Source organism: Echeneis naucrates, chromosome 16 (assembly GCF_900963305.1).
Source record: "Echeneis naucrates chromosome 16, fEcheNa1.1, whole genome shotgun sequence".
NCBI lineage: Eukaryota > Metazoa > Chordata > Actinopteri > Carangiformes > Echeneidae > Echeneis > Echeneis naucrates.
In genome coordinates, this window is record NC_042526.1 from 20288697 (window position 1) to 20307608 (window position 18912).

An 18912-nucleotide genomic window follows, 5' to 3' on the forward strand; every position below is an offset into this window, starting at 1 on the left:
TTCAAGTAAAATGTCAATCAACTTTATCAAATTGGGTTTAACTTGAGATTCACATTTCATTAGTGTTTTATAAAATAAACATTTCATTTTGTTCTCCCACATTTACAATTCAAATGCACTATTTTCATAGCCTCCCTTTTGTTTTGTATTGTTACTTTCATCCTCAATATTCAACTGTTGCAGGAGCTGGTCGGTTCGTCTCACTGTCTTTTAGTTTTGGGGGTTGCAGGGGGCAGCAGTCCGCAGACGGTTAGTCCAACCTGCCTGAACTACAGAGGCCGAAGAAGAACAGTCGTTACCGTCTCCAGGAAGTGTCCGTGTGGCTGTACACATCCAACGCACCCCAGCAGATCGTTGGTGAGTACGAGACCAAGTCGATCGTGGTTGGTATGGTGCGGTAACATCAACTAACCAGATGAGTCATGGTACATGGCTTGTTAAAATTAGCCGGTTATGGATGTTGACTGTGAGGGGAAATGACCATTCACTGTTTAGCCTTAACGCAAAAGGCATCCGCGTTGTTTACCGGACCGTTAACTAGCTGTAGCATTTTGCAACGTCAGTGGCGTTGTTTGAAGCCTTTACACATCGGTTCCCGTTTCTGTTCGTTGAACAAGAGCCAAACTTGTGGGGCATCGGTCTGAGCTAATGTCAGCTTAAGAGACTTTCTCTGAGTCTAGTGTTCTCAAATGCGCCCACGGTCCTCAGCACAACAAGCACCTATCGGCGAACTGATGGGCTGAAGTAGCCTCTGGTAAATATTTCCAGAGCTACGTGTCTGCGGCTGCCGTGAAGTCCTGGTTTGGGACGTTAAAAAGGCAGATTGTTAATAGAGTTTGGTTGAGAGGCTTCCTGATCTCTCCCACCGTTTCTCTCCACGTAGCCACCGTCAGTGACATTTGAATGTGTCCTGTTGACTTTAAGGGAAGGTCTCAGTGTTGATGGGTAATGATTAACTATCACCCTCCGCCATGCTGTATTTAAAGCACTCTGAGAGAAAACTGGACGTTGCCCCATCCGAAGATTTATTTCCAGACCTTAAAAAGATCTAACCCATGAGTGATTATGTTCCAGAGGTTATAATTCTCCTGTAAAGGAAGCAGGCAGCTGCTTGGCTGTGTAGGTAGAATCAACATGTAGCTAATAATCAAGCTCAGCTAACTTAAATAACGACGGGTTTTCTTATTGAAAGGGTCACTTTTACAATGTAAGATGATTACATATGCTCAGATGTTGCATTGTAAACCACTTTCTTCAGTTCATTTGAGTGATATTCACACAGTGGTTATAATGTTTAGTGTACCTATGGATTCAACATAGGTTCTGCTGTTGTTTGAACTCCAGCCTATGCAGGTGGGGCTTTGCAAAGGCCTCAAAACAGCCTACAACCATTGCTACCAGATTTATATGTTAAAATACATTATTTTTAGAAACAAATAAGATTTTAAAGTTGATGTTATGTAGCTGTTGAAGATGGTGCTTTTGGCTAGAGGTGTTTTAGCAGAAAAAAAATTATTAATTTGTGAGATCTCAGTGACCTTTGACCATGGGATTCTGAGCAATTTATTCTTGAGTCGAAATTTCAAACCACTTTTAAAGAAGCTGCAAGGGTGTTACAGCTGCTACATGCACTGCTGTGATGTTAGATGGTATTCATTCCTTATTTCTGGCCTGTGGTGGATTGATGGCTTTTGTGATATGTGGGTTTAGGGGGTTAATCCTAACAATGTAACTAATAGAACAACAAATCAGAACTCACTAGCAAGTGAGACCAACTGTTTCTATTTGTTGATAATATCAAGGACAAGAACAACACCAGACTTCCTGGTTGTCCAGTTCATCAGATGACTCTTGCCTCATATATGCCTTGCAGTTATAGTGGGAAATCACTGTAGTCACACGAATGCTGAAACAGGGTTGGTTTGATTTATCGTTTGTAGCACAACCATTTCATATCTCTTCAAGTAGAGGTTTCATGACACAGTGAGCTGTGCTGGAACCAGTTACTGGAGCAATGGCTTTTGTTAACTCATGTTTGTGTTGGTTGTGTTTGTGTCTTTTTGCCTTTTGTAGGTCCAGAGAATTGATACTGCTTTCACTTCTTCCTGGTCTCCACCATCCTCAACAAATGTGTGCATGTATGTTTGGAAAATCACATTAGGCCAGTGTGTGTGTCCACAATGTCCCAATATCCCTCGACATTTCAGCTGAGTCCTTGGGTGTGTCTTCACCTCCTCTGCCTGCTGCTGTTCGCCACTGACTCTGCCTCCTTCATATTACCTAACGATGTCCCACCTCCAGCTGCAGCAAACCAACCAATTCAGTTCAACACAGAACAAACACAAGCTAACTGCTCCACCACATGTGAGTATGAGCCAGGCTAACAATGTTGAGGAATGCCGGGGATAAGTCGGTGTAAGTAAATTAAATCAAATCAGATTTATTTATATAACACCAAATCATAACAAAGTTACATCAAGGCGCTTTGCATATAGAACAGGTCAAGACCAAACTCTTTATAAAATGATTTAAAGAGACCCAACAGATTCCCCCATGAGCAAGCACTTGCCTACAGTGGCAAGGACAAACTTCCTTGAAGAGGCAGAAACCTTGGCCAGAACCAGGCTTGGGGGGGGGGGGGGGGCGGCCATCTGCCTCAACCGATTGGTTTAGGGGGGGATTGGTTAGAGTATGGAGAGAATGAGAGCAGGTGCTATGGCAGCATAGTTAAAGAGTAGATGGACTTTGACTTTTTAACTATAAGCTCTGTCATACAGAAAAGATTTAAGCCTGGCCTTGAAAATTGCTAGAGTCCGCCCCCTGGACCAATACTGGAAGTGGGTTCCATCGAAGAGGAGCCTGATAACTGAAAGATCTGCCTCCAGATTTACTCTTGGAGACTCTAGGAACCACAAACAAACCTCCATCTAGAGAGCAGAGTGGCCTGCTAGGCCAGTAAGGAACTATGAGTTCTCTGAGATATGATGGAGTTTGGCCATTAAGAGCTTTATATGTTAACAGAAGGATTTTAAATTCTACTCTATATTTTACTGGCAGCCAATGAAGAGCAGCTAACACAGGAGAGATGTGATCTCTTTTCCTAGTTCCTGTTAATATTCGTGCAGCAGCATTCTGAATCAACTCAAGGTCTTTCAGAGATTTGTTTGGATATCCAGATAGTAATGAGCTACAGTAGTCCAGCGTAGAAGTTACAAATGCATGGACTAGTTTTTCTGCAACATCCTGAGAAAGGATGTTTCTGATTTTCCTAATATTTCTCAAGTGGAAGAAAGCTGCCCTACAGACTAGTTTTATGTAAAGGACAAAGGACATGTACTCGTCCAAAGTTACTCCAAGGTTTCTTACAGTGGAGCTGGAAGCCAGAGTAATGCCATCCAGGCTGAATAGATGATCAGATACGGTATCTCTGAGGTTCTCAGGGCCTAGTACAATAACTTAACTGCTCCAACATACCTGATTCAAATGATTGGCTCGTCATCAAGCTCTGCTGAAGTCTGATCAGGAGCCACTCATTTGATTCAGGTGTGTTGCAGCAGGAAACATCTAAAACATGTAGCTCTCCAGGACCAGAGTTGGAGCCCTCTGCTTTAACCTGTGCTTTGATGACTGACTGAAACTCTTCAAGCAAACCGTTTATATGTAGATGGTTATATAATGAGTTTGCAATTGCTTTTTCACTGATTTTAGAAATTAACAGAAGGTTCGATATGGGTCTATAATTAGCCAAAACATATGGATCAAGATTCATTTTTTTTAGTTGAGGTTTGATAACTGCAGTCTTGAGAGTCTGGGGTACATAACACAAAGATAACGTCAGATTGATCAGATCTAGAATGAATGGCTCAATTAAGTAGAAAATGTCTTTAAAGAGGCTAGTTGGTACTGGGTCTAATAGACAGGTTGATGGTCTAGATGATGAGATGATAGAAGCTGGCTCTGAGAGATTCACAGATGAGAATGATTCCAGATGTGAAGTAGGCATTGCAGTTGATTCAGGAGTTGCTGTATTCAGTCGAAGATTATTGTCTAATGTAGGTAACAGCTATCTATAGCTGAATTTATTCTTAGACGCTGTGCAGTCAATTAATGTAAACTCAAACATAATGAGGTAATGGTTAGTCAGAAGAGTGTTTTGAGGAAAGATTGTTAACTTACCAATTAAAAAAAGAACAAGATCAAGGATATTATTGAAGCAGTGAGTTGGTTCATTCACAAGCTGGGAAAAGCCAATTTAGTCTAGTAGTGAAAGAAATGCAGAACTAACGCTGTAATTTTCTACATCTACATGAATATTGAAATATCCCTGTATAATGATTTTATCTGTACTGATTACTAATTCTGATATAATCTCAGAGAACTCTGATAGGAATTCTGAGTACGGACCAGGTGGACGGTATACTGTAACTAACAGAACTGGTTTTTCAACTTTCCAGTTTGAGTGGGGAAGACCTGGTTTATGGTCCTGCATTTAATCAACGCTGTGCCTACACCGTTGGTGTGACACCGTTGTGAGTTCTTCGAACTTTTCCATCACTCCATTTCGCCGCGGCGCAATTCACCACCACAGCGGTAGGGGACTGTGCTCCTTCCCTGAATGGTTATCGTTGTCACCTCTCGTCGTGTTTTTTTTTTTTTTTTTTGATTCCGGCTTGAAGAGTTGTAAAGGTGCTCATGTTTTCTCACTTCCTCAATGAGTCGCTCCTCGACTTGATCCATGCTCCGTCTGTGTACAACAACAAGATGTTTGAAAATGGCGGGGATGGCACAACCTGGAAATGCGTTGCTACCAAGCAAACCAATCAGAGCCCTCTCAGTCTGGCCGGAGAAAACTACAGTGTCTGACATCATTTTAGTTTAATTACAGACCAACTCCACATTAATCTTTGTGACCTCCAACTGGCAAAGTTGGGTGTCGTTACTGCAGACGTGAATAACAATTTTACCATATTTACGCTCATCCTTAGGCAGCAGTTTCAGATATATCTGGATGTCACCTGCTCTGGCCCCCAGGATACACTTAACTATGGCTGTCAGTGTCACGGCCATAGTTGATTCATGATTCATGTTGTCTTCATAGTCACCAATCAGGAATGCGCTGATAAAAATAGAAGCGGCCGAAACATAACCCTGGAGCACATGCACTAATAGCTCATAACAGGCTGTCCAGCGCTGGCTGTCTGACAGAGCTCTACCCTCTTTCTGAGCTCATTAGCTGTAAGGAACCTGACATGGGTGTCCTGATTTGAACGTGGCATTATGTTCTATCATTCTCAAGATAACCAGCTCATTCATATCCCTAATGTCCACGAACATGATCATACCACTCAGGTTCGTCATTAGCCTGCGCGTGTGTCCCCTTGCACAACACTGTAAATAAAGACAAAGATAAGGAAGTAAATGTTTTAAGGAATCTAAGCAAAGGGTGTGAGACTCTTATATGCAAACAAAGATAAGATATAATAATCCTTGATTAGTCCCTTAGATGGAGAAATTCACACATTACAGCAGCAAGAGATGTAACCAAACATATAAAGAAAATATCATTTCATTAAAAAAAAAAGATAAAGTAAAAAGAATTTTGACAAATAGAATTTTATTTCATCTTCTACCTCTTATCCGTTTCTGGGTTGTAGGGGTTGCTTGAGCCAATCCCAGCTCACATTGGGTGGAAGCAGGTACACCCATGACAGGTCGCCAGTCCATCACAGGATCAACACATAGAGAGAAACAGAGATGAACACCTACAGGCAATTACCGTAGTAATTACCGGGAAACCGGAGTACCCAGAGGAAACCCATGCAAGCATGGAGAGAAAATGCAAATTCCACACAGGAAAGCCTCAGTCCCATGGCTTTTTTGTTGTGGGGCAACCCCACTATGCTGCCATGCTGCCCTACAATATTTTGATAAATATAAAAAATTATATCTATATAATTAGATATCTCAGTAACGCCTCAGTAACATTTGACAGAAACATTCAGGATAACGAAAGAACAAGCTGTTCTTTAGAACTCAAAAGTTGAGGCCATGGTGGCCTCACAAAACCCCCTTTTGGCCTACTGAGGGCAGTAACACCATGATGCCTTTTAGGGGTTTTCTTTAAACTTTGTGAATGTTCACCTGGAACCCGTTTTACAAGGCAGGTTTCTGGTTTGATGTGTGTGTTTGCTGGTTTTATTCAGTGCTTAATCTTCAGGTCCAACTTCGCTCCATTTTCCTTTTGTTGAGCTTTACAACTCATGGAATTTGTTATCCCACAGGTGGTCATGAAGCTGTCAGTCAAAATGCAACAGCAAAGGAGTCCTCACAGACCAAGCCCACTCTTGTGAGAATGTTGGGGAATTCATCTGTTGATGCAGACCCTAAACACACCAGTCATATCCTCAAAGGGAGCAGTTCAACAGCAGGTTCATATGAGTCTACAGCTGCACCATCTGATGGCCGGACATTAACAGATGCTGCACCAGTGACTTCTATATCATTAACATTGTTAACAACAACAACCACAATAACTCAGTTGACTTCGAAAACCACAACAGCACAGCTGACTCCGACAACCACAACAGCACAGCTGGCCACTACAGCCACAACAACACAGCCAAAAAGTTCAAACACAACACAGTGGCTTACAGTAAAAGCAACAACCACACTTCCAAGTGCTACCACAACAGTTGATTTTACAACACCCACAGGTACAAAGATGATACCTTCATCACTGTCGTCGTCGTCGTCGTCATCATCATCATCAGCTGCCATGCTACAGCCAAATGCTCCAACTACCAGGATGCCACCATCTCAGACCACCTTTATACCCATAGTGCCATCTACTGCTGGAACTACTAGTGCAAGTTCTATCACCAAACACAACAAGCCAGTTGCTGTGGTAGAAGCAGCAGGGGGCGTTCTGACTAGCCAGCTGGTGGATACAGCATCTCTGCTGGCTGTCTTGCTCTTCGGTCTGCTCTTCTTCTTGGTCACAGTGGCCATGTTTATCACACAGGCCTATGAGAGCTACAGGAGGAAGGACTATACCCAGGTGGATTACCTGATTAATGGCATGTACACAGACTCTGGAGTGTGAGGGGGGAGGGAAGAGGCCGAACAACATGTGGAGATTGTTTTTGCACTTGGGGTCAGAGACTGTGTGCAGGCAGATGGACGGGATGGGAACACTCTGGTGTAGATTTGTTGCTATTCCTGCCAGGAGAGAGCTAACTCACCTGATCACCTGACTCTGATGCAGCCACTCATATGATCCTCCTAATACTTTGTTCTCTTTAGCTTCTTTTTCTTTGTTTTGATTATGAGGTGACTCGCTTGTCTCCTTTCTACCAGATGCTAACATGACCTTGGTTTATTCTGGTCATATAAGGATCTGGAAAACCTGCAAAAGCATCTTGGAGGGGCTTGACGGATCAGTGGGTTCAACAGATGACTTTGTTTGTTGAGGTTTGAAGTTTTGTTTCTTGAGTCACATAAGTTTGAAATATTTTGAAATAATATCCAGATGAACGAGTAATTTATTTTTTTTTGGCTCATTTTCCTTTCAGATGAATGTAGTCACACTCTTGTTGGTGTTTGGGACTGAACTTGAAGTAGCTTATGATTGTTCCTAAGCTAGGTGGAATACAGCTGCAGATGACTGAGTTCGGAGGAGAGATAGCAGTCTTGTTCAAGACCAATGCATATCAGTAATTACTAATAATTAGTTATTAGCAAACCCAGTGCCTCAAAATCATGATCACTGAGCTTTGAGGGTTGTGAATCAGTCATAGGGTTGGGTTAGTCTTCTTATGTGGGAGAATAATATCCTTTGAACTATGAGGGATTTTGGAATAATTTAAATTCATACAAATAAGGAAAAGCACATAGAAATCAAAACTCAAAATGGTGTGATTGTGGCTCATGACTTCCAACACAGTCAAATAGGAGATGATCAAAACATTTTCCTTGAGTGGGACTGATTAAGAGGTTAAATCAATCAACTGCACAGACTAGACTCAGAGTTACCACGGTTCAATACTCCGTTAAGTTTAGATGTCTATGGAAATACCAAGTTGTGAAAAAGCTTAAACCTGAGGAAGTGAACTGGCCTTCCAGAGATGTCTGACAGAGGGCTCACAGGTCTGAAACAAGTAGTCCTGGTTGCCTGAGCTGCCAAAGGGCCAGAGTATATATGAGGATGTGTGTGTGTGTGTGTATATATATATAGAGATATAGAGATATTTGGTGTAGACAACAAAGTCATGGAGTTGATGATATTCCACATGGTTTGTCATTCTGTTTCTCAGCAGCACCTTTGTTCTGTTCATTTAAATGGAGGCTATTTTGCTGCAACTGCTGCAGCTTAACAACCTGCACTGGCTGGAAAAGTTAGATGACACTTTTCACTGTCAGCTCATTAGATGAACCTTCTTTGTAAGAAACATAACTGAAGATGCTGTTTACACTAATTTGTTGTAAAAGCCACAGGCACAGTTCAACACTTAAATAATTCAGGATTTTTTTAGCTTAGCAGAAAGATGGGGTCCAATTATTTAAAGTGGCATTAAAACATTTCAATTGTAACAAATATAATGGTGTCTTAATTAGCAAACAACAGTGCAAAAAGGGAGCCTGTCCTTCAGTCAGAAACCGGCCACAGGTTGTCTGTCATCTGGTCATTCTGATGTCATCATCAGGGTCTGTTGCTAGGGGACATTTAGTGATTGTAGTGATGACAGTAGCAAAGGAGAAATTGTTTATAGAGCAGCAAAGTAGATGGTGAATGGAACACAACAGAGAACTGTGTTTGATCCCAACCAAGATCATTACTGTTGATCTTTTTATATTACCCCAAATCATAATCTTCTCCTGAAATAAACCAAGATAGGACTGTATAACAGTAACTATGGTGATGGAGGGAAGTACTCTGCTCTGTCTTTGTTCAGGAGGTCCAGGAGGTCCAAGATCACAAATAGGTCAACAGACAGCAATTTCAAGGGGCAACACAAGCAACTGGGACATCCCATCTTAAAAGACTGCATCTGACTGTCAGTCACACACATACTCAAGAACAGGGCTCACCAACACCAATCCTAGAGGGCTACTTTCCTGCATGTTTTAGATGTTACCCTGCTCCATCACACCTGATTCAAATTATCAGTTTATCATCAAGCTCTGCTGAGGTCTGATAAGGAGCTACTCATTTGAATCAGGTGAGTTAGATAATTACTTCAATGAAATTGAAATAAATAAATAGAAGATATTTCTCTGAAAAATAATGTTCAGAGGGATAAATGTGGGTGATGTGACAGTAAATCTTGTAAACTGTTGCAGAAAAACTGGAGATCAATGTATAGTTGCTCTGAGGGCTCAGGACACCTGTAATAAACACCTTCATCAGCACATGATGATGAAAGTGTTTTCTGAATCTGACAAGAGCTCCAAATTTTCACAACACAACCAATATACACAAATACTTCTCAAATACTCACAGCACAAATATATGTTTTCAGGTGATGCCATGTTTGCATCATCATTTTGTTCAATGTATGTGATTGCTCTGTTCCAATCCAGCCCTTCCACACACTACTGAATTGAAATATAATGTTATTTGGTACAAACTTTCTGTTGGCATGTTTATTCACTCACTCACATCATCATCAAATGAGAACAAAAATGTTCAACAAAAAGACTTCAATTTTACTTTTAGAAGCTTAATGTGATGAATGAAGACAAGATTATTTATTCATTCATTCATTCCTCTTTTACTGGTAATCTGTTTCTGGGTCACTGGGGATGCTGGAGCCAATCCCAGCAACATTGGGCAAGGGTGTGGTATACCCTATACAGGTCCCTTGTCCAGGGCCAGAAAATAGAGAGAGACAGAGACAATGACAAGATTATCGCTTAGATAAATATTTATATCATTAGAATCATTTCTGAAGTACTTTGGATAACAGGTTTATCATTACAGAACTTGACCTTTACTGTGATTTCGCCCCAAGACAGGAATGTAAAAATGGGAAAGCTTGAAGAACTACAGTGGGGGGAAGAAAACTGAACACATAATTTGTTTCAGTAAATATATTTCCAATGAGGCCCATAAAATTTGGTCCACACATCTAATCAAATCAAAACATTTAAGCCCATAAATTAGTTTTTGTGTATCATAGTGGAATGAAACAGAAAAAGTATGGAACATGTTTCTTGAAATTTATTTAATTCTTAGTGGGGAAGTCTTTGCTTTTAATGGCAGATTCAAAATGTTTCCTGTATAAGGAAACTAATCCAATTGAGCATTAGTGGAGGAACTGAAGACCGAGGTTCAAAGGGCCAAAATCACCCCAGAGCACTGCAGGCAATTAAAGTCAGGTAATTGAGTGGGCCATTCTAACACCTTGATTTTCTTTCTCTGAAACCAATTGAGTGTTTCCTTTGCTTTATGTTTTGGATGAATGTTCTGCTGGAAGTTCTACGAAGTTATCATCCCCATCATCCTGGTAGATAACAGCAGATTTATTTCAAGAATCTCCTCGTATATGGTTCCATTCATTGTTCCTTTAATTATATTAAGTCTGCCACTACCTTGAGATGAGAGACGACCCCAAGATGCATCCATCCCTATGCTTTACTTTTGGCATAGTGTTTTAGTGCAGTGCCACTTCTCCAAATATGTAATATGTAGTATAGTAACCAAAAAGTTGGATTTTTTTCTCTTCTGACCAGACTACATTTCCCCAGGGTGTCACGGGTGTATCCTAATGTTCTGTAGCCTGCTTTAAACTTTAAGCTTCAACATGGACAAGTCGCATCCTTCCATCCTTCCAGCCCAACATACAGAGACAAAGATAAACAGCTACTTGCATTGTACACCTACGGGCAATTTAGAGTCTTCAATTAATCTAAACATGCATGTCTTTGGAAGGAAACCAGAGTACCCATAGGCAAGCCATGCAAACACAGGAAGAACATGCAAACTCTGCACAGAAAGCCCCAGGCTGGGAAATGAACACATGACCTTCTAGTTTTGAGGCAACAGCACTAACCATTATGGCGCTGTGCTGCCCTTATGGGCTTCAGTGTCTTGCTTTCATTTATATTTGAGGATTTCTTCAGATAATACCAAAGTCAGATGGCAGTTTTGTACTAGTAGCCCCATCACAAATATATTTACTGGAAAAAAAAAAAAAGTTGACAGGCTGAATACTTATTTCCCCCACTGCATCAGGTCTGTAGTTTATTGTAATGGGATGTTAATCTTCCTCTTAAGAATGAATTCTCATCTTATTGTTAAGGAGAGAGGAGGATGTTTGACTATCCCCTTCGTTAAGACACACTTACTATGAGAAGGATGGAATTGAGTCAAATGTGCCCCAGCAAGTGCATCACCTTGAAACACTTTAGGAACCCAGTGTGTTTGTGTTTCTGTTGTATCGTAACAAGTCAACTTTTCCTCATATTTTGCAGTCTTCAACAGTATCTGTGGACTGGGTTATCATTGCCTTCTCTTTCTGCATCAACTTGTGTTGCTTTGGTTCTTTTTTGATGCACACTTGATGGAACTGCTGCCCAATAACCACTGAAGCGCATTTTTGAATGATAAAGCCATGGGAAACATAAAGCCAAAATCCATATGTGGTGAGCTATGTGATTGAATCTGAAAACTTAAAGAAGCCAACATATATAAAAGTCATTGCTATGTTATTGTGTATTACTGTACTTTATACAAAGTGCTAGGTTTAGATCATTGGATCATTGTTCTGCTGGGATAGCCGCAAATTTTCATCCGCACCATCCTGGTGGATAGCAGCAGATTCTTTTCAAGAATCTCTTCGTATATAGCATAAGTTCACATATATACATATATATATATAAAAATATATATATATGTATAAATGTTTTTTGTTTTTTTTACTGGACCTAACACCATTGTCTTAACTTTATCATTTTCTATAATTGTGGGGTTGATGCCATAACTGACAGAATCAAAGTCATGTGATGATTTTTATTTCTTTTTTTTTTTTAGTTTGCAAAAGTAACATATGATGGAATAAAATTTATTTTACTCATAATCACAAAACAAGTATGTCTTTATGTCGCAATAATCCAAACATCATAAGGTAAAAATAATGGGGAATTAAGTCTCCTATTCCTATGCCTCCATGTTGCCTACAGACAGAAGATTACCTCACTGGTTCCCAACCTGGCAGTCAGGGCCCACTGTTGAACACTGAACATATTTTAAATGAACCAAAAAATCATCTTCAAACTGAATTTGAAAAGATGAATTACTATCTATTATGAAGTATACCCACACTTTAAGGTCAGTCCTAAGTATTACATGGCGACTACAATTGCTGCTGTATTGATGTGCGGTCAACTGGGAAATTATGTTAATGTTCATGTATAATCATCAGAAAATTCTATCCTGAAATCACAGACAGTTATTGTCTGCTGATGCAGTGACAAGGAAACTGCTCCTATGCTGTTGGGCCTCTTACATGATTTCAAACAGTTCAGAGTCTGTTTATCATCCCAGAAACAAGCTATTTCTCAATTGGGTTTGTATTTTGAGAGACTTGCCATTTGTCAACACTGCACTTATGGACTTTGAAAACATGTTTTTACTCAGACAGAATAAATATATATAAAAAAACAACCTGCACTTGTCTGTCAGTGCTGTCTGCTTTATAACATGAAGCACATTCAACACCCACAAAAAAAATTATTCCTTGATGTCACATATAAACATTGCTCTGTAATGAATGACGTCAGTCAACAGTTCGCAGTAGAGAATGAGATGTGCTTGAAGATAGTTTCACTGTTCAGTTGTCCTCATAATCTGATGTCCCTCTCCTGCATAGTCTTGGGTCTGAAGCAAAACTGGCATGCAGCACAGTCTTATAAGCAGTGTTGGACCTGTGTTGGATGTCAAAAAATTACTAAACTATTAATATTAAAATTTATGTTAAATGATAATGCCAAAACTAACTTTGGCGTACCACCCTAAAAAGGGAACAAATAGCCAAACCACTAACTTAGTCTCATGAATGACTATTAATTAGGATCTCTGACAAATAATTAACACAACTACAGCTGAATTGTCATAACATTGAAGTATATCGAGTTCTATTATCGAGTTCTTATTTATTTAATTAATTAAAAAAATTGAATAAACAATCGCTTTTATGAAGTAACAAGTACTGGTGTAATGTGGGCTATATCAAATCAAATCAAATCAAATCAGATTTATTTGTATAGCGCCAAATCATAACAAAGTTACATCAAGGCACTTTACATATAGAGCAGGTCTAGACCAAACTCTTTATAAATTTATTTAAAGAGACCCAACAGATCCCCCGATGAGCAAGCACTTGGCAACAGTGGCAAGGAAAAACTTCCTTTAAGAGGAAGAAACCTCGAGCAGAACCAGGCTCGGGGGGGCGGCCATCTGCCTCGACCGGTTGGGTTGAGAGTGGGAGAGAGAGAGAGAGAGAGAGAGGCATTGGAGGGGGGGGGGTGTAGGCAGGAACATGTTGTTGCATGAAGTTCATGGAGTTGAGCTGTAATACAGAATTCATGCTATATGGGACCAGCAGGCGTTGCAGGAACATGGGATGGAGATGAGTCACCACCTGCAGGATGAGGACAGGGAGGGAGAGGAGAGGAACTGGGAGAGACAGAGACTTTGGCAGAACATGGTTAATAAATGCAGTATAAATGCTTAGAACTGGGTGAAACTGTTTTTTTTTTTTTTTTTTTAGAGGGATGGTTTTTATCAGCGCATGCAAGGAGGGAGTTAGAGAGAAAGAGGGAGAGGGGGAGAGAGGGTGACAGGGAGAGACAGAGAGAGAGAGAGAGAGAGAAGCTCAGTCCTTCCCCCAGCAGCCTAGGCCTATAGCAGCATACCTAAAGAGTAGAGGACTTTTTAGTAACTTTCAAGACCAGGCTTAAAACTTTCCTGTATGACAGAGCGTACAGTTAAAGAGTCCACCCCCCGGACCGATGCTGGGAGTTGGTTCCATAGAAGAGGAGCCTGATAACTGAACGATCTGCCTCCAGATTTACTCTTGGAGACTCGAGGAACCACAAGTAAACCTCCATCTAGAGAGTGGAGTGGCCTGCTAGGACAGTAAGGAACTATGAGCTCTCTGAGATACGATGGAGCTTGGCCATTAAGAGCTTTATACGTTAAAAGAGGGATTTTGAATTCTACTCTATATTTTACTGGCAGCCAATGAAGAGCAGCTAACACGGGAGAGATGTGATCTCTTTTCCTAGTTCCTGCTAATATTCGTGCAGCAGCGTTCTGAATTAACTGAAGGCCTTTTAGAGATTTGTTTGGACATCCAGATAGTAATGAGTTACAGTAGTCCAGCCTAGAAGTTACAAATGCATGGACTAGTTTTTCTGCATCATCCTGAGAAAGGATGTTTCTGATTTTCCTAATGTTTCTCAGGTGGAAGAAAGCTGCCCGACTAACTTGTTTTATGTGAGGGACAAAGGACATGTACTGGTCAAAAATTACTCCAAGTTTTCTTACAGTGGAGCTGGAAGCCAAAGTGATGCCGTCCAAACTGATGAGATGATTAGATAGTATTTTTCTGAGGTGCTTAGGACCGAGTACAATAACTTCTGTTTTGTCAGAGTTGAGAAGTAAAAAATTTCCAGTCATCCAGACTTTTATGTCTTCAAGACATGCCTGCAGTCTGACTATCTGACTGACTTCATTTGGCTTCATTGATAGGTACAGCTGAGTATCGTCTGCGTAGCAGTGGAAATTGATGCTGTGTTTCCTGATAATGTTGCCTAGAGGAAGCAGATAAAGCGTAAAGAGGATTGGTCCAAGTACCGAACCCTGCGGGACTCCATGACTGACTACAGTACATGAGGAGGAGCTGTTGTTTACATGAACAAACTGATGTCTATCTGATAAGTAGGATTTGAACCACTTTAGTGCAGTTCCTTTAATTCCAATTTCATGTTCCAGTCTCTGTAGTAAAATATTATGATCTATGGTGTCGAATGCAGCACTAAGATCTAGAAGGAGAAGTATGGAGGCTGATTCATTGTCTGAGGCCATTAGAATGTCATTGGAGACTTTAACCAGCGCTGTTTCTGTGCTATGATGGGCTCTAAATCCTGACTGAAACTCTTCAAACAAACTGTTCCCATCCAGATGGTCGTGTAGTTGTTTTGCTACAGCTTTCTCAATGATTTTAGAAATAAATGGAAGGTTCGATATGGGTCTATAGTTTGCCAAAACATCTGGATCAAGATTAGGCTTTTTAAGCTGGGGTTTGATGACCGCAGTCTTAAGTGCCTGAGGTACATAACCCAGAAATAAAGTCAAATTAACCAAATCTAGAATGAACTGCTCAATTACATAAAAGATCTCTTTAAAGAGGTTAGTTGGTACTGGGTCTAATAGACAGGTTGACGGTCTGGATGATGAAACTATAGAAGCTAGCTCTGAGAGATTTAGAGGTGAGAATGATTCCAGATGTAAATGAGGCGCCGCAGCTGATTCAGCAGTTGCCGTCTTCAGAAGGGGATTTTTATCTAACGTAGGCAAGAGCTGATAAATTCTTTCTCTGATCATGAGAATTTTGTCTGAAAAAAAAACTAAGAAAATCATTCTTAGTGCTCTTACTGCTTAGAGCTAAGGGGATCACTGGTTCAACTGAGCTATGGCTCTCTGTCAGCCTGGCTACAGTGCTGAAGAGAAACCTGGTTGTTCTTGTTTTCTTCTATGAGTGCTGAGTAATATGAACTTCTACCACTGCGGAGAGCTTTTTTATACGTTTTTAGGCTATCTTTCCAGGCTCTGTGAGACTCTTCTGACTTACTGGAACGCCAGTTTCTTTCTAATTTCCTTGATGTCTGCTTCAAGGCACGGATTTGGTAACTATACCAGGGAGCCATCCTCCTCAGATTGAATACTTTCTTTTTGAGAGGGGCGGCATTATCAAGATTCGAACGCAGTGTGGCCATAGTGCTAGTCACAAGGTCATCAACCTGCGTATGGGAGAAATCCTCATTTAAATTCAGATATGGCATTGTTGGGAATGATGACCAAATGTTCAAAATTTAGCCACAGCAGCTTCAGATAAACATCTTCTATAGCGGAATTTATTCCTCAATGCTGTGGAGTCCATTAAAGTAAACTCAAATGTAATAAGGTAATGGTCAGACAGGAGAGAATTTTGGGCAAGAATTGTTAGCTTGTCAATTTCAATGCCATAAGTTCGAACAAGATCAAGGATATGATTGTAAAAGTGAGTGGGTTCATTCACATGCTGGGAAAAGCCAATTGAGTCTAGTAGGGAAAGAAACCCAGAACTAAGGCTGTCGCTTTCTACATCAACATGTATATTGAAATCTCCCAGGATAATGATTTTATCTGTACTGAGTACTAACTCTGATATAAACTCAGAAAACTCTGATAGGAATTCTGAGTACAGACCAGGTGGACGGTATACTGTATACTATATACATATGTGGGTGGGTATGCATGTGTGTGTGTGACAGTGGCCAAATGACAGACAATGAAACTACTGACAATATGGCTGCTAAGACTACATATCTCATTTTCTCCTTTGTTTAAGGCCATCTGAAATAGTTCAAAGGTACAAGGTTAGGAAGGGTTAGGGTTAGATGAATGCAGGACTTGCGATGTGCTAAAGCAGTGGTTTCAAACCTTTTCCAACTCAGGGCCCACTTTTAAGTCTGAAGATAAGTACACAGGTCATATAATGTGTTCTCAGAGCACTTTTTTATTGAAGACTGAACATAAAGGACTGAATTGAACACAGGAAAAACATGTTGGAAGCCCCACAGTCACAAATAAAGCATCTGTAACAATTTGCAATACTTTCAGTATTACAGTTGTCCACACAGACAGACACACACACACACATACATACACACACATGCATCAATCATTCAAGGTGCTGTCCATCAACACTACACAGATATCAGAAATGGCAAGCAAGGGGCTGTCTGTAACAGGCTAATTAACAAATTATTCATAAAAAATTGTATCTTTCAACAATGGAGAAAGGCATATAACTATTTGACATCAAAAACCCCGATATGAAACTTCAATTCAAGCAACAGCAATAACATTAAAAAAACTAAGTTAAAACATTGCACATATAAAGAAAGCATGGCTGCTGCTGGCTTATATAGGGGCTTCCATCCCTGATGCATTTACACAGCTTGTTAATGAAAAATTACACAAGGTGTGTTTTTATATTAAATTATGAGTCTACAAACAAAGCAGTGTACAAATTGCAAAATTCAGCATATAAATTTAGCAAGCAAAAGCAATAATTGCAACGAAACAAAATTTACATTTTAATAAAGCCACAGTGGATCAGTCTAACAACAGGCCAACAGCAATGCTCCGATATGTTGACTCACCTAATGAGAGGGCTGGCATGGCGGTAACCAGGTGCTTGATGTCTGGCACAGTGGATGAAAGTTTCAGCTGAAGATCTGGCTCAACATTCAGTTTGTTTCTGTACTTAGTTTTTAATGCCATGAGTGCAAAAAATCCAGTCTCACAGAGGTACGTCGTCAGGAAAGGCATCAGGAATCTCACAGCTCTGTTGGCCAGGATACTCAGAAGCAACATGAAGCCAAAAGTTCGTCAGGTGCTTCTGTGAGAAGACCAGCTTCAGCGCAGTGTCACAAACAAGATCCAGGAGACTGTCTTGCTCTTTTGCGCTCAGGGCAACGAGAGCCTCATCACTGTGGCTGGCAAACAGGTTTTCTATCCAGTTATGCTGCACATCTGAGATTGTGAAGTATGCGCGCAGCTAGGTACTCCTTGCAGGTGCTCTCTGACAGCATTGCTCACGGTGATGGGAAGCGGATTCTGTTCCTTTGTTAGAAAATTGGACAGATTATCAAACAACACATAGTTGGTCGGCACACTTAATCTACAGTGCTAGTTTTCTTATGGTCGCTTCCTCTTTGTTCTGGACATTGATGTTTTAAATGTTAAAACTCAGTTACGTTTAAAAGGATATTCAAGGGACAGCAGTGAACACGTTAAGTTTGTACATTTTTATTTTTATATAATTATAAAAATCACACACTTCTTGATCCCCCACAAAAATCATTATTTTTTGGAAATGATTTGGTGGCCCGCTTGCAATACATTTGCGGCCCACAGGTTGGAAATTACTGTGCTAAAGTATAAGAATGCAAGGCAAACTCCACACAGAAAGACTTCAGGCCTGGGAACACACATCAAATCACATTTTGCTGTTAAAATTAGGTTTCATGTAAGTGTTTCCAGGTCATTAGGGTCATCAGAGAGTTTAGTAATTAGGTGACTGTTGAGAATGGCTTCAACCTCACAGAGAACAGTACAAAAACTCTCATCATCCATGGCTGTTTGACGATGAAGTACAGCACCTTTCATATGAGGCGAATGATCCACTCCCACCGTGATGAGATCCAGCAGGGCTAAATGTCCATTCTGTTCCTCTTCTTGCTATCGCAGTTTGTATTTTGTTGTGATCCAGGTTTTTGAGAGCTTCCCTTAGCTCTCTCCGCTCCAACAAAATTTGTACCATTATCTGGCCTGAGGTTGGAGACTTGTCCATGTCGACACATAAGCCGTCAAATGGCATTTATGCATGAATCTGTAGCAAGTGAGTGGGCTACTTCAAGATGCACTGCTCGACTAGTCATGCATGTGAAGATTACTCCATTTCTTTTGACCAGGATGCGAACTCTCTTGATTTCAATAGGTCCGAAATAATGCACATTTACATTAGTAAATGGTGGCAAGTCTGGTAGGATTCTTTCAACTGGAAGGTCAGACATTTTCTGTTCTCCAACTCTCCCCTGAAGGTGACAACAGATAACACAGTCAGTAATGATTTTTCTGCT

At 40.5% G+C, this 18912-nt stretch overlaps 1 protein-coding gene across 6 annotated transcripts; it reads left to right on the plus strand.

The window, feature by feature from the left end:
* Nucleotides 1-317: 317 nt before the first annotated feature.
* On the plus strand, nt 318-12638 carry c16h11orf24 (chromosome 16 C11orf24 homolog). 6 transcript variants are annotated; one of them, XM_029523797.1, is made up of 4 exons: nt 332-357; nt 1803-1916; nt 2074-2364; nt 6282-12638. In XM_029523797.1, the coding sequence occupies exons 3-4, from the start codon at nt 2181-2183 to the stop codon at nt 7100-7102; spliced, it is 1005 nt and encodes a 334-aa protein (XP_029379657.1). In that variant the 5' UTR covers nt 332-357; nt 1803-1916; nt 2074-2180; the 3' UTR covers nt 7103-12638. The 6 variants fall into 6 exon arrangements, with proteins under 6 accessions (XP_029379653.1, XP_029379657.1, XP_029379652.1 ...); XM_029523794.1 differs by lacking the exon at nt 332-357 and adding an exon at nt 363-425; XM_029523796.1 differs by lacking the exon at nt 332-357 and adding an exon at nt 380-392.
* The last annotated feature ends 6274 nt before the right edge of the window (nt 12639-18912 follow it).

Coding starts and splice junctions, on each gene's coding strand:
- c16h11orf24 (XM_029523793.1), top strand. CDS start 2,181: ATGTCCCAATATCCCTCGACATTTCAGCTGAGTCCTTGGGTGTGTCTT. Junction 2,365..6,281: donor AGCTAACTGCTCCACCACAT/GTGAGTATGAGC, acceptor GTTATCCCACAG/GTGGTCATGAAGCTGTCAGT.